At 49.8% G+C, this 15,270-nt stretch overlaps 1 protein-coding gene across 5 annotated transcripts in view; it reads left to right on the top strand.

The window, feature by feature from the left end:
• Positions 1 to 15,270, top strand: part of PDE4A (phosphodiesterase 4A) — a 281,007-nt gene that overhangs the window by 214,127 nt on the left and 51,610 nt on the right. For 4 of the 5 annotated variants that reach the window (XM_035141219.2, XM_035141222.2, XM_035141224.2 and 1 more), the window contains exons 4-6: positions 809 to 882; positions 2,589 to 2,638; positions 3,442 to 3,554. In XM_035141219.2, the coding sequence (XP_034997110.2) occupies positions 809 to 882; positions 2,589 to 2,638; positions 3,442 to 3,554 (237 nt within the window). Of the gene's footprint in view, positions 1 to 808; positions 883 to 2,588; positions 2,639 to 3,441; positions 3,555 to 8,920; positions 10,026 to 15,270 lie in introns of those variants that run through there. The other variant, XM_035141225.2, reaches the window with a different exon arrangement.

Raw genomic sequence — 15,270 nt, 5'->3', positions numbered from 1 at the left:
TTCATTGAGCTTCGCTTTTTTCCTAAAAGTGTAAGAACATCCAATACTTTATTGTTACAATGATTAGCAGTGCTTCTTTTCTTTTAAAGAAAAAAAGGTGCTGGTACTCATCATGAAGTTTTTACAGTAAGTGCCACACTTTAAACATTTGGTGGGGAAAAGCTACAGGTACTGCATACCACTGAGTACCCCCAGGGGGAAAAGCACTGGGATTAGCACATATTTTCTTTCCCGCACAAATACAGAAGCAAAGAATATGACTTCATGTTGTAAGCGGGGCGGGGTGTAAATTTTATTTTACCCACTTCTGAAAGCTTTTAAACATGGCAAAATACTGAGTTGCAAATTCGCAGCCTAAAATTGCGTGCAGATGTTTAAGCCAGATGTTCAACAGAGACCAAATCAAACCAGACACTGGGGCTGGGGTAGCGGATGCTACTCTCTCAATTTTGTATCTCTCTCTGGTCCACCTATGGAGATGATGAATAGGAAATGAAGCAGCAAGACCAAGTGTTCTTTTCTCCTTGTCCTATTCTCTTATCTGCGGTGCAAATAGTTTAAAAGAGTTCTTCATAATTTGAAGAAATCCTTTTGCCACGCTTCTCGGTACAAGGAGCCATGCACCTTTCTGTTTGGGTACAGAAAGCACCTTCCTACCAGCCCACATTTTTAGCCTCTGGTACTTCCTGGTGAGAGTCAGCCTCAATTTTGTACTTCATCCCACCCCCCTTGTTGTTCTGGGGTCTTCTGTTGGCTGCAGATAGCAGCTTCATAGCCCTAATGCTCTGTGCCCATTGGCTTCCTATAGGTCCTGGCAAGCTTGAGGAGTGTACGTAATAATTTCTCCATCCTGGCAAACGTTCCTACGCCAACATCCAACAAGTAAGTGTGTGCCAGTTCTGGGGTGTTCAAGAAACACCTAAATGTTACTTGTTTGCAATTTTAGTTCTCGTTTGGGGCATCAGGCCAGGTGGCACTTGCTGTGCTCAGCTGGATCTTTTCTCTTCCACCACCAACCTACTTCCAAAGACTGCGCCTAGTTTGCTCAGTCCCCTTGTGGAGGGGCTAGAGAAAAAGAGGGAAACGCTGTGTTGCATCCAAACATTACAGCCGACTGTACCCTGCACTGAGATTATGCATTGATAAATGGCAAGTTAAAATATTTTAAATGAAATCTCCAGGTTCAGAGGCTGTGTTCCCCTCAATGCCATATGCTGGAAAAGCCGAGTCAGCAAAGTTTGGGAGGAGGCGAGAACTGCTTCCCACCAAGTCTGGTTTAGTGTTAAATTAGCTTCTGGCTATTCCTGGAGTTTTTAACTCTGAAATGCCTGTACCCCCAGGGACTCAGCTTTTATTTTGCGGTGGGGTATACCTTCTTGGTGCCCCAGTCCAGGCCTTGTAGTTGACGCCCTTGTGTTCCTTAAGAGCTGGAGCCTGAGCAGATGCTGTAATTGCACATAAGTCTCTATTTATTTCCCCTTGCCTGCCTCTCCTCCCTTCCTCCCAGAACTACTGTAGGGGTTTAATTAATGCCAGAGGCAAAGTCTAGAGTCATAGACTGTAAAGCAAGAATGAAAGCCAGCCTCATTCAGACATGCACAATGCATGCAAACCAATATAACTAAACACACACCATCTGCCCTGCTGCAGCTAAGGTAACACCAATGTTACCAATGTATTTGTAGTCAGTTTTATGGCAATTGATTTTTCCAGTTATTCTCCTGGTACAGCAGGCTAAGCTGTATCTTCCTCCTAGCAGACATGCAGCTATACCAGGGGTCAGCAAACTACAGTCCCCGGGCCAGATCAGGCCCACCCGGGTCCTAAATCCAGCCTGTGAACCCGGAACCCGGCATGAAGCCGAGATTCCCGGCAATGGCAATGGAAGAGGCCAAGCGGTGGCGGCTTTGCCACTCAAAACGCTGTGCCTGGTTTACCGCAGCAGTGTCTGATTGGCAGAGACGTCCCCACACCGCGCTGAGGTAAACCAGGTGTGGTGTTTGATTGGTTAGAGCTGCCGCTGCTCGGCCTCTTCCTCCCGTCGCCGCTGCCACCCTGGTGCTCCTGTGGGCCAGAGAGCGGAGCGGACGAGCTTGCTCTGCCTACCCACTAGAAGCAGAAGCAGCGGTGGTGGCGGCGGCAGCGGCAGTCCCTGGGAAAGTAAGCGCAGCGGCTGGGGGTGGGGAGGAGGACTACTTTCCTCCCTCGCCTCTTCTTCCAGCTCTCCCCCCCCCCAGTGCCGCTTCTCTGGCCCGCCACAAGGTCTGAGGGACAGTGGACCAGCCCGCTGCTAAACAAATTTGCCAACCCCTGAGTTAAACTAAAGAGGTAGGAGGCCTTGGTCCCTCAGAGATCAACTGAGACCAGGTTGCTGCTCCCTTCACATCCCACTTAAAACCACTCACATTTCCATCTCAGTGGGTTGGAATGGATTTTGGGTCCTACAGTATCTCCCAAGTTCATTTGCTGCCTGCAAACTTGCAGAGGTGATGTCTCAAGTGGCCAGGGGGGTGGGGGGGGGGACACGTGCCAGAAAGGGTGGTGCCTGAGCCTGATCATCTACCTTTTCTCTCTTCTGTTCCCCTTAGGAGGTCTCCCATGGGCAGCCAGCCAACTGTTTGCAGAGCCACGCTCTCAGGTAATAGGATGCTTAGTGTCTAGTACCAAGAGGGTTCTGGTTCTGGAGGAGCAAACAAGGGAACACACACAGAGCCAGCCTCATAGGCCTGGCATCAGGTTTTGGGATCCATGAAAAGTTTGGTGGGTTCCTGCTCCCTCTCCAAGATCTGCAGCTTGCACAATATATCATATAAAACGTCCCTCAAAGGTCTGGACATGCGTAGAAGCAACTTCCGGTGCTGCTCTGCCCGATTTCCGGTGGCCAGGCATGGGCGGAGCGGCACCGGAAGAAGCAACTTCCGGTGCCACGCTACCCATGTCTGGGCACCGGAAATCGGGCGGTGCCAGGACCCAAAATGGAGCCTCCCTGGCAGGTAGGAAATCCGGGGGATTTACGGGGTTTTTTTTTTCCAATCCGGGCTGCCAGCGGGAAACGGTTTAAAATACAGGGGTTTCCCGTGGAAAACGGGAGACTTGGCAGCTATGCCCATTTTCTGCAGTCCCAGGCAGGCAGTGAAAAAAAAAAATCTATCAGGCCCCTGGTGATTTCCGATAGATGACTGGCAGGTCATAGGCTTTGAGACCTTTGGGGCCTTCAGTTGTTTAAAAGAATATAATAAGAAAGAAGAAAACCTCTCTGGGACAGTGCTGCCTGCCCTGAATATCCTAATATCCTATGCCTGCCCTCAATATCCCTTGGCAATGTGTTTCCTAAGGTATCTGCAGGTGAGGCAAGAGGAACAGAGCTGGCCAAGGGTGAACTTCATGCTTCTCCGTCACTTAAACCTGACGGGCTGTTTTCTTACCCCACTTCTCTTGCAGAAGAAACATACCAGCAGATGGCCAAAGAGACCTTGGAAGAGCTAGATTGGTGCCTTGACCAGCTGGAGACCATTCAGACGTACCGCTCTGTTAGTGAGATGGCATCCAACAAGGTAGGGCTCAGAGCTTGCTTGGCCTGTTCTATGGCTGCCACCCTGGCTTCCAGAATGGTGCCAGCGCCTCCCTTTGCTGCAGCGTGCAGTGCCCTTGTTCTGTGTTTCCATTGGTCAGACATGCCCACTTGCACAATACTCCATTCCATCAGTGGCGGAGCTTCATGCGGAGTGCAGGCGGGGGCGGGGCTGGCGCGCGTCCCGGGGGTGGAGTGCGCCGCCTGCGTCAGTGTGGCGTGCATACTGGGGGCGTGGCGCACCGCCCGCATGGGCGTGGCACATTGCCTGCATGGGCGTGACGTGCATTCTGGGGGTGTGGCGCGCCGCCTGCAGGGACATGGTGTGCGTTTTGGGGGCGGGGACAGCCGCGATGGCACCCTACCGGGATCGTGCTGCCGGGGACGGCGCACTCCCATCACCCCCCTCTTCCTACACCCCTGCATTCCATTCCCTCTCCCACATGGTTTTCAGTTTCCCTCCCCACTGCAACGGTCAGCCAGCATTCCAAGCCCACTGAGCATGCTCAGTCCTCGCCGGGCTGTTTTGATGCCTCTTGAAGGGTTTTTTTTCCTGAACCCCCCCCCCCCCGACACACACACACAAATTTGTACTTCTGCAAACTTTGGAGTCACCCCATGCTTGCTGATACCTCCTTCTTCTGTGGTTATATGGTTCTCTTTTAGCTACTTAAGAATTGGCACCCAGAGAACTAAGTTGATGCGTGCTTTTCTCTGTCCCAGCTCATAACACTCACATCCATCTCTGTAGGTATAAAATAGGTGATGCCTTTTTTCCCCTGTTGCCTTTGGTTGCCTCAATGCTCTAGGGGCCTGGCTGCCCTGGGGGCCAGGATCTGCATGCTCTCAGCCCTGCATCTTTATGGGATCGCATTTGGGAACAAAAAGGGCAAAATTCTTGGGTCAAATTGGCAGCCGCAGTTGATCTAGTTGAGCACAATTCATACTGCCTGGGGGAAGATTAAGAGCAGGTCTGTCCCAGGAAAGCCCCCTCCAGAAATTTCTCTGAGGACTATGAGATTTTTTTTTTATTAAAAAAATCCACTGGAATAATTGTATTCTGCAGGCCAAATCAGACATACGTAGCGCGCGCGCACACACACACACACACACACACACACACACCTACCCGTCTTGGTCCTTAAATTGCAATGTAATAAATTTCAGTCTTATTTATTAAGATGTTCATATCTGTACTGTACAGGGCAGTGCACAAATGATAAAGCTATAGCTATGGATGGGGAGAGATGGAATCATACATTAGCAACTGTTGACATGCAAAAAGGTTTCTGCCTCTGGTTTGTGCACGGCATAGTTCTTTGTTTCCTGGGCCACAAGAACTATTATGCTGCTCCTGCTATTTGAGTCTTTGCTGAGTAGGGCAGATATGGTTTTAAAGACTGTTGCGAAGTGCTACATCAAAGTGCAGGAGCCGGGAGACTCTCACTTGGGGGAGATCATTCTAAGGCGATTTGCAGGGCAGGGAAATGCAAAGTGGAGAGCTGCTTTGCTAAGAAATTGACAGATGCTGCTTTGCAGGATACATCCTACAGGAGAAATGTGGTCATTTCTAGATACAAACGGATGAATCCAGATGAGTGAGCTCATAGTCTGGTGTGTGTGTGTGTGTGTGTGTGTGTGTGTGTGTGTGTTTAGTTGTGTGTTTGCTTTATGTTTTGAGATAATCGGCCTGTGAATCCCTGCTGCAATTGGTGTCCTCTCCCTTTTAGCTATATCTCGTATTGTCTTTTGTGAAACTCCGGATTATGTACACAGAATTCCCAGGATGTCTCTCATCCAAGCATTAACCAAACCCACCTGTTTAGCTACAACAAATCCACTATGCCATGCGCCTTTTATATATTTCCAAAGGTCTGTTCTCCCCAAGGCCCCACTCCTTTTCTCTTTGCCACTTCCTGTCTTAAGAAGTTTGTGCTTGCGATTGAACAATCTGAAATTATTTGTGAAAAGGGCTGAACCGGATGCCGAACGCATGTGGGGTGTGAGAGATGGGGGACACAAGAACAGCATATATCTGTGTTTCTCTCCCCAACCCCACTGGATCTGCTGGCTCCTTAATGTGTGGGGGGGGGGGGCTATAGCATTGGGAATTAACATTAAAACCCTCTCCTGTATCACCACTTTCCCATCTTCAGAGCAGTCTCATTCATTCACACCTTCTTCCCTCATGGAGTCCCTGGCAGCATGTGTAATGGCTGGACCAAGGCCTGCTGAGGTTCTTCAATTTGGTGATCTCATGTGCCTTCAGACTGTTGCCCTGGGACTGAAGTGTGCAGTCATGCAGTAATTAGCAAAATGAAAACCTTATGAGATCCTAATAGCGGATCACTCAAGTCAGGTCTGGTTTGGTCATAGTTTACCCTATTGTGCAGCAGGCTTCAGCATGGACCTCTGAAGAGTCTCCACTGGCCGGACTAGGGGAGGAGAGTCTCCAGCTGGCTGCTTGACACAGAATTTCAGCTTTCCAGCAATGCTGCTTCTTTCGTAAGAAGAGGAGCTAGAGGAGCATTTGTGGTGGTGTTGCTGCTGCTGCTTTGTTTTGTTTTGTTTTGTTTTAAAGTTAGAAGTTAAATTGGCTGACACAGAAGGTGCCTGCTGGAATCTTCTTGGGAGGAAAGGTTCCCCTCCGCTGACCCTGAATACCAGTTGCTAGCCATCACAAGAGGGAAGAATGGAAGTCCTGCCTGCAGGCTTCCGATAGGCATCTGGCCAGCTACTGTGAGAGAGGATGCTGAACTAGATCCAGCAGCTTCTTGTATTCTTAATGAGAGAGTGGCAGTGCACTCATGTCCTGTTTGTAGGCTAGATCCAGCTTGATCTAGCAGGGCTCATTTTATAGCAGACATGTTCAATTGGTCGACCGCGATCGACAGGTAGATCTCCTGGTAGATCGCAGGATCCTTACCGATCATGGGCTTAGAATAACTTTTGAATTAATTCCCCCCCTCGCCCTCCTCGCTCTGTCCCTCCATCACGTCTAGTGGCTGGAGTTTGTTGTTTTCTCATTGCAATGCGGAATACGTTGATCGACTTTAGCGCTGCGTGCGTTTGTTATTTGCGGAGTGTGAGATGAGCGAAGTTTGTCATTCTCCCTTAAGAAAAGCCTAACAACTTTGGTCTCCCTAAGAAAAGTTCAAAAAGCTTTGCTCTCCCCCCCCCCCAAAAAAGCTCAACAATTCTGGTCAATCCTCAGTGACAATTGGTAGATCACTGCCAGTTTTTGTACACTGGGAGCAGATCTCAGTCTCTTGGGAGTTGGACGGGCCTGTCTTATAGGATTCTCTGATTAAGAGGACTCTGGCAATCTTACTGCTTTATATGGCAAGTTAGGATACCGCCCTGTGAGCCACTATTTCTCAGGCTCCAGTTTGTTGATAATAATGGTAACCTAACTTAATATGACTGTTGCAAGAAAAACTGAGAGACGATGCGTGGCAAAATCTTCGACGAACATTTCAAAAATGCACTATAAATGCAAAGTATTATTATTACTTGCAAGTAATCACCCCAGCCTGATATTTGAAGTGTCAGTTTTTTCAGGCAATGCTCCTCCTTATGTCCATCTAGGCACTGGTCAGAACTTTTTGGAAAGTTCCCCATCACAGCTCCCATTTGTTTTAGTGTAGCTTATGCAAGGAGTGTTTCAGAGGTGAGAGGTGAGCTCCAAGAATCCACCACAGTGTTGCACAGACGGTGCCAATTCACAACCCCCCTGATCTGAGAGTTATTTCCCAGCATTCTTTTTGTGAAATTGCAGTGAATTCTAGGTGTCCCTCATGTATAGTAAGTAAAGGGACCCCTGACCATTAGGTCCAGTCGTGACCGACTCTGAGGTTGCGGCACTCATCTCGCGTTATTGGCCGACGGTGTACAGCTTCCAGGTCATGTGGCCAGCACGACAAAGCCGCTTCTGGCAAACCAGAGCAGCACATGGTAACACCGTTTACCTTCCCGCTGCAATGGTACCTATTTATCTACTTGCACTTTGACGTGCTTTCGAACTGCTAGGTTGGCAGGAGCTGGGACCGAGAATGGGAGCTCACCCTGTTGCAGGGATTCAAACCACCGACCTTCTGATCGGCAAGCCCTAGGCTCTGGTTTAACCCACAGCACCACCATGGTGCAATTGCTTGGGGCAGCAAAAATGTTTGGAATGGCCATGCTTCAGGAAGTAAAGCTGCATAGGTTTCGTGTCCTCCTTCCACAGAGAGATGCATGCCTGTGCTTAAGTGAACCAGCATTTATTCTAGCTGGTATGTTTATGTTGAAAATGGGTCACAGTCTGCTCACCTAAAGCTCTGGATACCTTACAAGAGGTTGTTTTCCCCTGAAAAGAGCAAGGGAGAGAGCTAGCAAAGAGGGTGTTGAGGGACTGGGTAACGTTTCAATCAGCCTTTTCTGAAAGGGGAGCAGGTTTGCCGTTAAAGTGTACCTTCTGCCCACTTTATGGCAATGGGTGTATACAATCATGTTTTGTATTCATGGCACATAGCAGCGGATCTGTGTAGGCTGAGCTGGGGTCTTTCCCATCCTTGTGCTCAGATTGTCCTGCTCCAGCAGTGAGAAGGGAGAGCAGACTGTCCCTCTGAAGGGTCTCTTGTCCTGCCTCTGTGTTTTTTATGCTGCCATGTCTGGAACGTGGAGCCCCAAGGGCAGGGTGCCCTCGAGTTGTGGGTTGCAGGAGGCCTACTGCTGAAAGCAAAGGCACTCGAACATAGCTCAGGTGTATGAACAGAAAAATTAGAATGCCCACCGCTAGTATTGGGGGTGGAGTGGGTGCTCTTGGGATATGTGCATGCGAGCAAGGATCGAGAACACATTTGCCCCTGCAGGTATTTCTTCTATCCCATAATAGCCCTTCAGGCAGTTTCCTGGTCCTGCACCAACTTCACTTTCCCAGGTGTGTTTGCAAGGGAGGGGCAGTGTTTTATGCACTTGGGATTTCCTTCCCTCCCAAACACACAAAAATGCCGGGACAGCTGCCTAGATATATAGGAAGCAAAATCAAGGTTGAAAGCTAGAAGTCTGGTTCTCAGGAGGTTTTGACACACTTAACCAGAATAGGTCTGGATGGTTGTGTGAATGCAACATGACAGAGTGGAGAAGCTGGTAAAACAGGCTGTTGCTGCGACTGGACCTAGTACTCTTAGCTTTTCCCTCCCTCCTCCCCGCTCCCATCCCCACCAGGGCAGTTTTCTTAAGTCCCTCACCTTTCTCAAAGCTTGAGATAAAACTGCTACGAGCCATGAATGTCAGACTGAGGTGTCAGCTCTCCGAGAGAGTCCGTGTGTTTTCCTTTCTGCCTCGTTTCCTCCTCCTCCACCACCACCACCACCACCACCACCGTGCGAAGCAGAGCTGGGTTACCCGGTCACCTTCCGTGGAGTCTTCCGCCAAGCCCGCCAGGCGTTCTCTGTTGCTTGCTGCAGAGGAGGGGAGGCTAGAGCTTCAGAAGCTTTTCTCCTTCGAGGCCCGGACCTTCCTCTCGCTTCTCTCTTGCCCGGTTTGTTTAGCCAGCTCTTTCTGAGGTGCTCCTTTAGTAACCACCTCCCCCCTCCTCCCCCCCTCTTCCCTCATTTCACTTCCACTCCCCCCCCCAGCCGCCGCCTCTCTCTCATTGCCACCTGACATCATTTCCCATCTACCCAGTGCTGCAGTGAGAGAAGAGCGCGCGCACACTCGCACACAAACGCCAAGCTGGGGATGCAGCTGAGGCTGAGGCCGTGCAAGGAGGTTCCGTCTCCGTGGTGACCGCTGCCCTCGCGCCCGGGAGGAGGAGGTGAGGAGGACGTGCCTCCTAGCAATGCAGCTCCTGCCTTGTTAACTGGATGGCTGCCATGTGGTACCCAGAAGCGGCTGGGAATCTCCAGCCGGCTCCACCTGGAAGAGACCGTTCCTCTTTGCAGTGACTCCGCCTGCTGCCTTCTTCACGAGCGGCTGGACTTTTTTTTTCTTTGCCTCTGCCTCCCGTGCACCGAAGAGAGGGGCTGTATGTTTTGCTCGTAGCCGGAGCAGCATTGCACTGTGGGTATTTCCTTCCTCATCCGCAGTACAGCCAGAGACGGTGGGGTTTCCTCAGGCTTCGGCCTGCCTTGCCCACCTCCCCGATCCACGGTCCCCTTCTGGGGGCATCAGTGAGGAGCAGCAGAGATGTGAGGGTCCTTGTGCAGGGCGGGTTGGCCAGCAAGAGCCATGCCAGGCCCCAACCCGCTCATGGAAGGAACAGCTCTGTGGGATTAACCCCTTCCTTTCCTACCAACACCAAGGAAAGGGGGCGCCACAGATCGGCCGCTCACCTGGAAAGAGGGAAGACCACGTCGGTGGGTAACCCAGAGAGCTTCTGCCGCCCACTGGCGGAGAACGGAAGATGCCCTTAGTGGATTTTTTCTGTGAGACCTGTGCGAAACCATGGCTGGTTGGCTGGTGGGACCAGGTAATCTGCATATACCTGGGGGGGTGTGGGGGGTGTGGAGGGATGAAATTGGGGGAAGTATGTCTTTTTGTGGGGGTGGGGTGGGGGAGAGAACTTTTCGATGGACAATATCTGATACCCCACCACCACACGGGCAACTGGGGTGGCTTGCTGAGGCAGGTTTAAGGGCGACCAAGAGACGTCTGGTAGCCAGAGCTTTGTTGCCTGCATAATGTTGCTAAGAGTAGCGGGAGAAATGCCTGAATGCCGGAAGGCTCCTAATGCAGTGTGCATCCTGGCAAGGTCAGAAATGGGCATGACTAGTTGGGAGTGCTGCTTGCAACAGCCCGGTCCCGGGAGCGTGGAGTACTGTGTCTGCCAAGAGATATTGGAGGGGGCCTGTGTCCTTCCTGCCTGCCTACAATGTCAACATTCGGGCTGTCGCTACTTCTGTACTGTCCGTTCTCCCCGTGGCTAGAGAGATGTGCAGCCATGGTAGACTCTGATGCTCTGATTTTGTGAGCCTTGGAAGAGAGACCTTACACCATGTGTCTGCTGCCCTGTGTCTATATGTGTCGCATGGACCAACTCAATGGAGCTGTGCATGGCCAGCTACCCTGTCTCTGGAACATGGGATTTTGGGTGGTGCCTCCTTGTGAGTGTGTGGGTCTGTGGAATTGCAGGCGCTTACGGGACTCTTGTCAGTTTTGTTTATTTCAGGTTATGCAGCTTTTTAGAAACACTGCCTTGCCCCGCAGAATTGTGGATATTTTTTCAGGACTGCGTGTCAAGTGTGCTTGTAGAGGTCACAAGGAATATTGGTGTGCATGGATGCTGTTCGTTTCCCCTGGCTTGATTGACTTACTCACTTTCGCTGGATGTGAATTTCAGACAGTGTCTTTTCTTGCCTTTGTGCCTTGGAAATAGAGTGTGTGCACTTTGCACAGGGGCTTGTGCGTAGGTTCCGAGAGGTAGCCCCTTACGTGACGAAAGCTGTTGGTCTTTGGGGGTTGAATGTCATTGTGCTTTTGTAGAGGTCACCCTAAGAATGGCGTTTGAGTCTAGGAAGGAGGCTGTGTGGCTTTGAGTTACCTGCACAGGTGCCTCAGGGGAGCCAAAGGTTGTCAATGGAATTGTGTGCTTTCATGAGATGTGGCTATGTTGAGGAGCCTTGCTGGGATGGTGGGTCTGCATGAGAATGCACCTTGCCAGAAATCTGTATGCATGTGTGCACACGTGTAAACTTGGGTAGAAGTGTTTGCTAAACTGCAGTTCACATGTGTACCATTTTATGGGTGGTGGCAGAAGACACTACAGTACTTCGTTTCTCCTTGCGATAAGTCACCTGATGTAGGTCAACTTCTTATTGGTTGGCCATTGGGCCCCTGAAGCTACAAGGGGGACTTGCTCAAGCCCATGGCTAAGCTACAGTTTGAATGCTAGCCCTCCAGACCATCCAGGAGCCAACACTGGCCTTCACTGGGGCCTTTTTAATTCCCATTTTCCCTTGTCTTTACAATGGCAGCTGCTGCAGGAAGGAGGTAAGATAGTGGAGAGCAAACAGAGCTTTGATGTAAACAAGCCTGCTAGGATATCTCAGTCGGTAGAGCATGAGACTCTTGAACTTAAGAGTTTTGGGTTCTATCCCCACGTTGGGCAAAAAGACCCCTGGATTGCAGGGAGTTGGACTAGATGGCCCTCAGGGGCCCTTCCAACTTTACAGTTCTGTGAAGCCAGTGTGGTAGGGAATGCTGTTAGAGTGGGCAGATCCCAATACACAGACGAAGAGCCCATAGCCCTCCTGGTCACAAGGTGACTGACTGCTGGCCAGTGTTAGGAACTCAAGTATATAAACTAATTCCCAAATGGCACCATAAACCTAGGTTACGGTCGCCACAACAGGATGTCTAGGTGCCTTTTTTTGGAGTGGATTTGTTATTATTATTATTATTATTCATTTCATTTCTATACCACTTCATATTTCAAAGGAAAAAAAATCTCAGAAGTGGTTTAAAAAGGTAAAGGGGCCCCTGACAATCAGGTCCATCGTGTCCGACTCTGGAGTTGCGGCGCACATCTCGCTCTATAGGCCGAGGGAGCCGGCGTTTGTCCGCAGATTGCTTCTGGGTCATGTGGCCAGCATGACAAAGCTGCTTCTGGCGAACCGGAGCAGCGCACGGAAACGCCGTTTACCTTCCCGCCGGAGCGGTCCCTATTTATCTACTTGCACTTTGATGTGCTTTCGAACTGCTAGGTTGGCAGGAGCTGGGACCGAGCAACGGGAGCTCACCCCGTTGCAGGGATTCGAACCGCTGACCTTCTGATCAGCAAGCCCTAGACTCTGTGGTTTAACCCACAGCGCCACCTCAATCCAGAATAAAACAAATTCAAGCTTTAAAGAAAACATTTCCGATTCTTCTCTAAGTGACATTTTTATTCCCCCATATTTATTTATCTACTGAATTAATATAGCTGCCCCATAGCCACTGGCGGAGGAAGAGGAGTGCAGGGGGAGTGCACCGCCCCCAACAGATGATCCCGGCTGGGTGCCATCGCGGCTCCCCTCCCCACCCACCCGCGCTGGGCACCCTGCCCCCAGGATGCGCACCAGCCCCGCCCCCGCCTGCTCTTCGCGCCCCCCCCCCCCGGTGCTGGAGCATGAAGCTTCACCACTGCCCATAGCAGAACTCTAGGAAGCCAGTGTCGTCTAGTGATTAGAGTGTCGGACTAATAACTGGGAGATCAGGGTTCAAATCCCCACTCAGTCATGAAACTCACTGGGTGACCATGGACCAGTCACAGCCTCTTAACCTCCCTCACATGGTCATTGTAGGGATTAATTGAGGAAGAGGGTGAACCATATACTCTTCGAAGAAGAAAAAAAAGGTGGGATATAAATGCAATAAATATGCCCTTCTGCTTAGATGTCAGTTGCCAACCTGACATCCAGAGATCTCCATGTGGTCACAATTGAACCTGTGCCAGTTGCAAAATATGCCTGGCTAATTTCTAACACTGCTACTGGCCACAGGTTGCCCATCGCTGCCTAATTGGGCATCAGTTCTTGTTTGCTTCAGATGAATTGCTCATGGCGAATATCCCACCCCCCAACAAAAACTCCCGCTCCTCTTGAGTCACAATGATTAGGGGTTCAGGCTCTCAGGAGGAAAAAACCAAGACCTCCCCTTAGATCTGGTGCTCTATTGACACCAAAATAAGAATCCAATAGAGCATGGCAAGTTTTATGGCCTGGTTTCAGCAGTGCTCAGTTCTTTCAAGAAATTAAAAACAGTGTCTTTTTTAAGACGGCAAGTGTGAAGGTGTCCCCTGCCATTCTGTGGTAGCTGAAACATTCAACAAAACAGTGGTACCTCTGGTTAAGAACTTAATTCATTCTGGAGGTCCGTTCTTAACCTGAAACTGTTCTTAACCTGAGGTACCACTTCAGCTAATGGGGCCTCCCGCTGCCACCGCACTGCCGGAGCACAATTTCTGTTCTCATCCTGAAGCAAAGTTCTTAACCTGAGGTACTATTTCTGGGTTATTTCTACTTCCATTTCTACTACTATTTCTACTTCCACCCTCTAAGCCAGTGATGGCAAACCTATGACACGCGTGTCAGACGTGACATGCAGAACCCTCACTGCTGGCACGCGCCCCATCGGCCCATTCACACTGTTGTTGTTGTTTCCCCCCCATTTGTTCTCCCACTCCTCCTACAGCTTGTCTCCGCTAGAGCTTGTCTCCGCTACAGCTTGTCTCCACTGTTAAAACCCGGATCCTTTTTTTTTGTTGTTGTTGCTAGTAGTCAGAGATTGGTTTTTAACCCTTTATGTGCTGTTTTTTCTGGTGCTTTGACAGACTATGATTGGGTGTAACAGCGTTCGTTTTTTTAACCCGTTCTGTGCTGGCTTTTTTGGCGCTTTGGCAGACTATGTTGGTGCTGCGTGTTAGTTCCAGCAAAGGTATTATTTGTCATTTATTTCTGTTCTCTTCCCCCCCCCCAAAAAGCGCAGCAGCTTTGGGGCACCCACCCCAAAAAAGCAAAGCAACTTTTGCACCCCCCAAAAAACCTCCCAAACTTTGGTCAGCAGCTCCCCCCACAAAGCTCAACAATTCTGGGCACTTTGTGATAAATAAGGGGGGGTTGGTTTGGTTTGGTTAAATAACTGGTTTTTGGTTGATTAAATACAGTTATATAGTACAATTATACATTTTTGTTATTTAAACTATAAATATCGTGAAATTATGGGTTTTTTCTCGAAGTGACACACCACCCGAGTTATGCTCCGTTTTTTGGCGAATTTTGACACACCAAGTTCAAAAGGTTGCCCATCACTGCTCTAAGCAGCAGTGGCACAGGCGGGGGGGGGGAGTGTCAAGTGAGGACCCCCACCCACCAATGGCTACAGCTTGTTGTGAGCTCCTGTACTGTAGTATCCTCTGCTCTTTCAACATTTCATCTACTTCGCCACTGGTCTCCAGCCTCCCATAGCTGGAACCTGTCTTTTACCATGAAGTCGTAAAATGGGACTTGGACTTGCTTTTAATTTTTAACAGTATATATCTGTCTTTTAATTCTCCCACTGGTTCTTCTCCTTCCTTCTTTCTTTGGAGACCCTTTATACCGAAACAGAAAAATTGCAGCGGTGCCGCTGGATTCCACCTCCATGAGGTTGCAGGCCAACGCAATGTACCACACTAGTTCCTTGGTTCTAAGCAAAATCTCTTCCTACCCCAGAAAATGGGGGACAGGAAGAAGTGTCACTGCCAACATACTTATCAATAACCTCTTGGAACTCCTGCTTGCTTTTGACCTCTAAATCCCCTTCTATGTTTGTGTCAACTCCTTTTTTTATCAAATTGGCCTCTCAAGTCAGCTTCTACCTGCTGATCTGCAGGTAGTGTGTACCCCAAGGTTTCCCCCCACCCCATCCCCGATCCCTCACTTCCTCTAACACAGTGGACTGTGTTTTTCTACTGTGAATTTTGACCTAGCTTGCTATGAGCATCACCAGACTGCAGAACCCAACATAAGCTATGTGCTCTCTTAGTATTTCTGGGAGTTTTGCCTCCCTGCTCCTACCTCCCTGTATATACCTGTCTGAGCGTCAAGGCATGCAGTCATGGGGAAAAGGCATACAGTTTCTATGTGTCTCTGTTATTTTATGCCTTCTGCATGTTCATTGGATTCCATGTGGTGAGGAAGTCTTTGCAGAATGCAGCTGTGTTTCCTTTTTGTTTGGGAGGGTTCAGGGGGAAGGGG

Source organism: Zootoca vivipara, chromosome 16 (assembly GCF_963506605.1).
Source record: "Zootoca vivipara chromosome 16, rZooViv1.1, whole genome shotgun sequence".
Lineage (NCBI taxonomy): Eukaryota > Metazoa > Chordata > Lepidosauria > Squamata > Lacertidae > Zootoca > Zootoca vivipara.
Note: the sequence above shows the minus strand (reverse complement) of the source record. Positions and strands in the feature narration are given on the sequence as shown.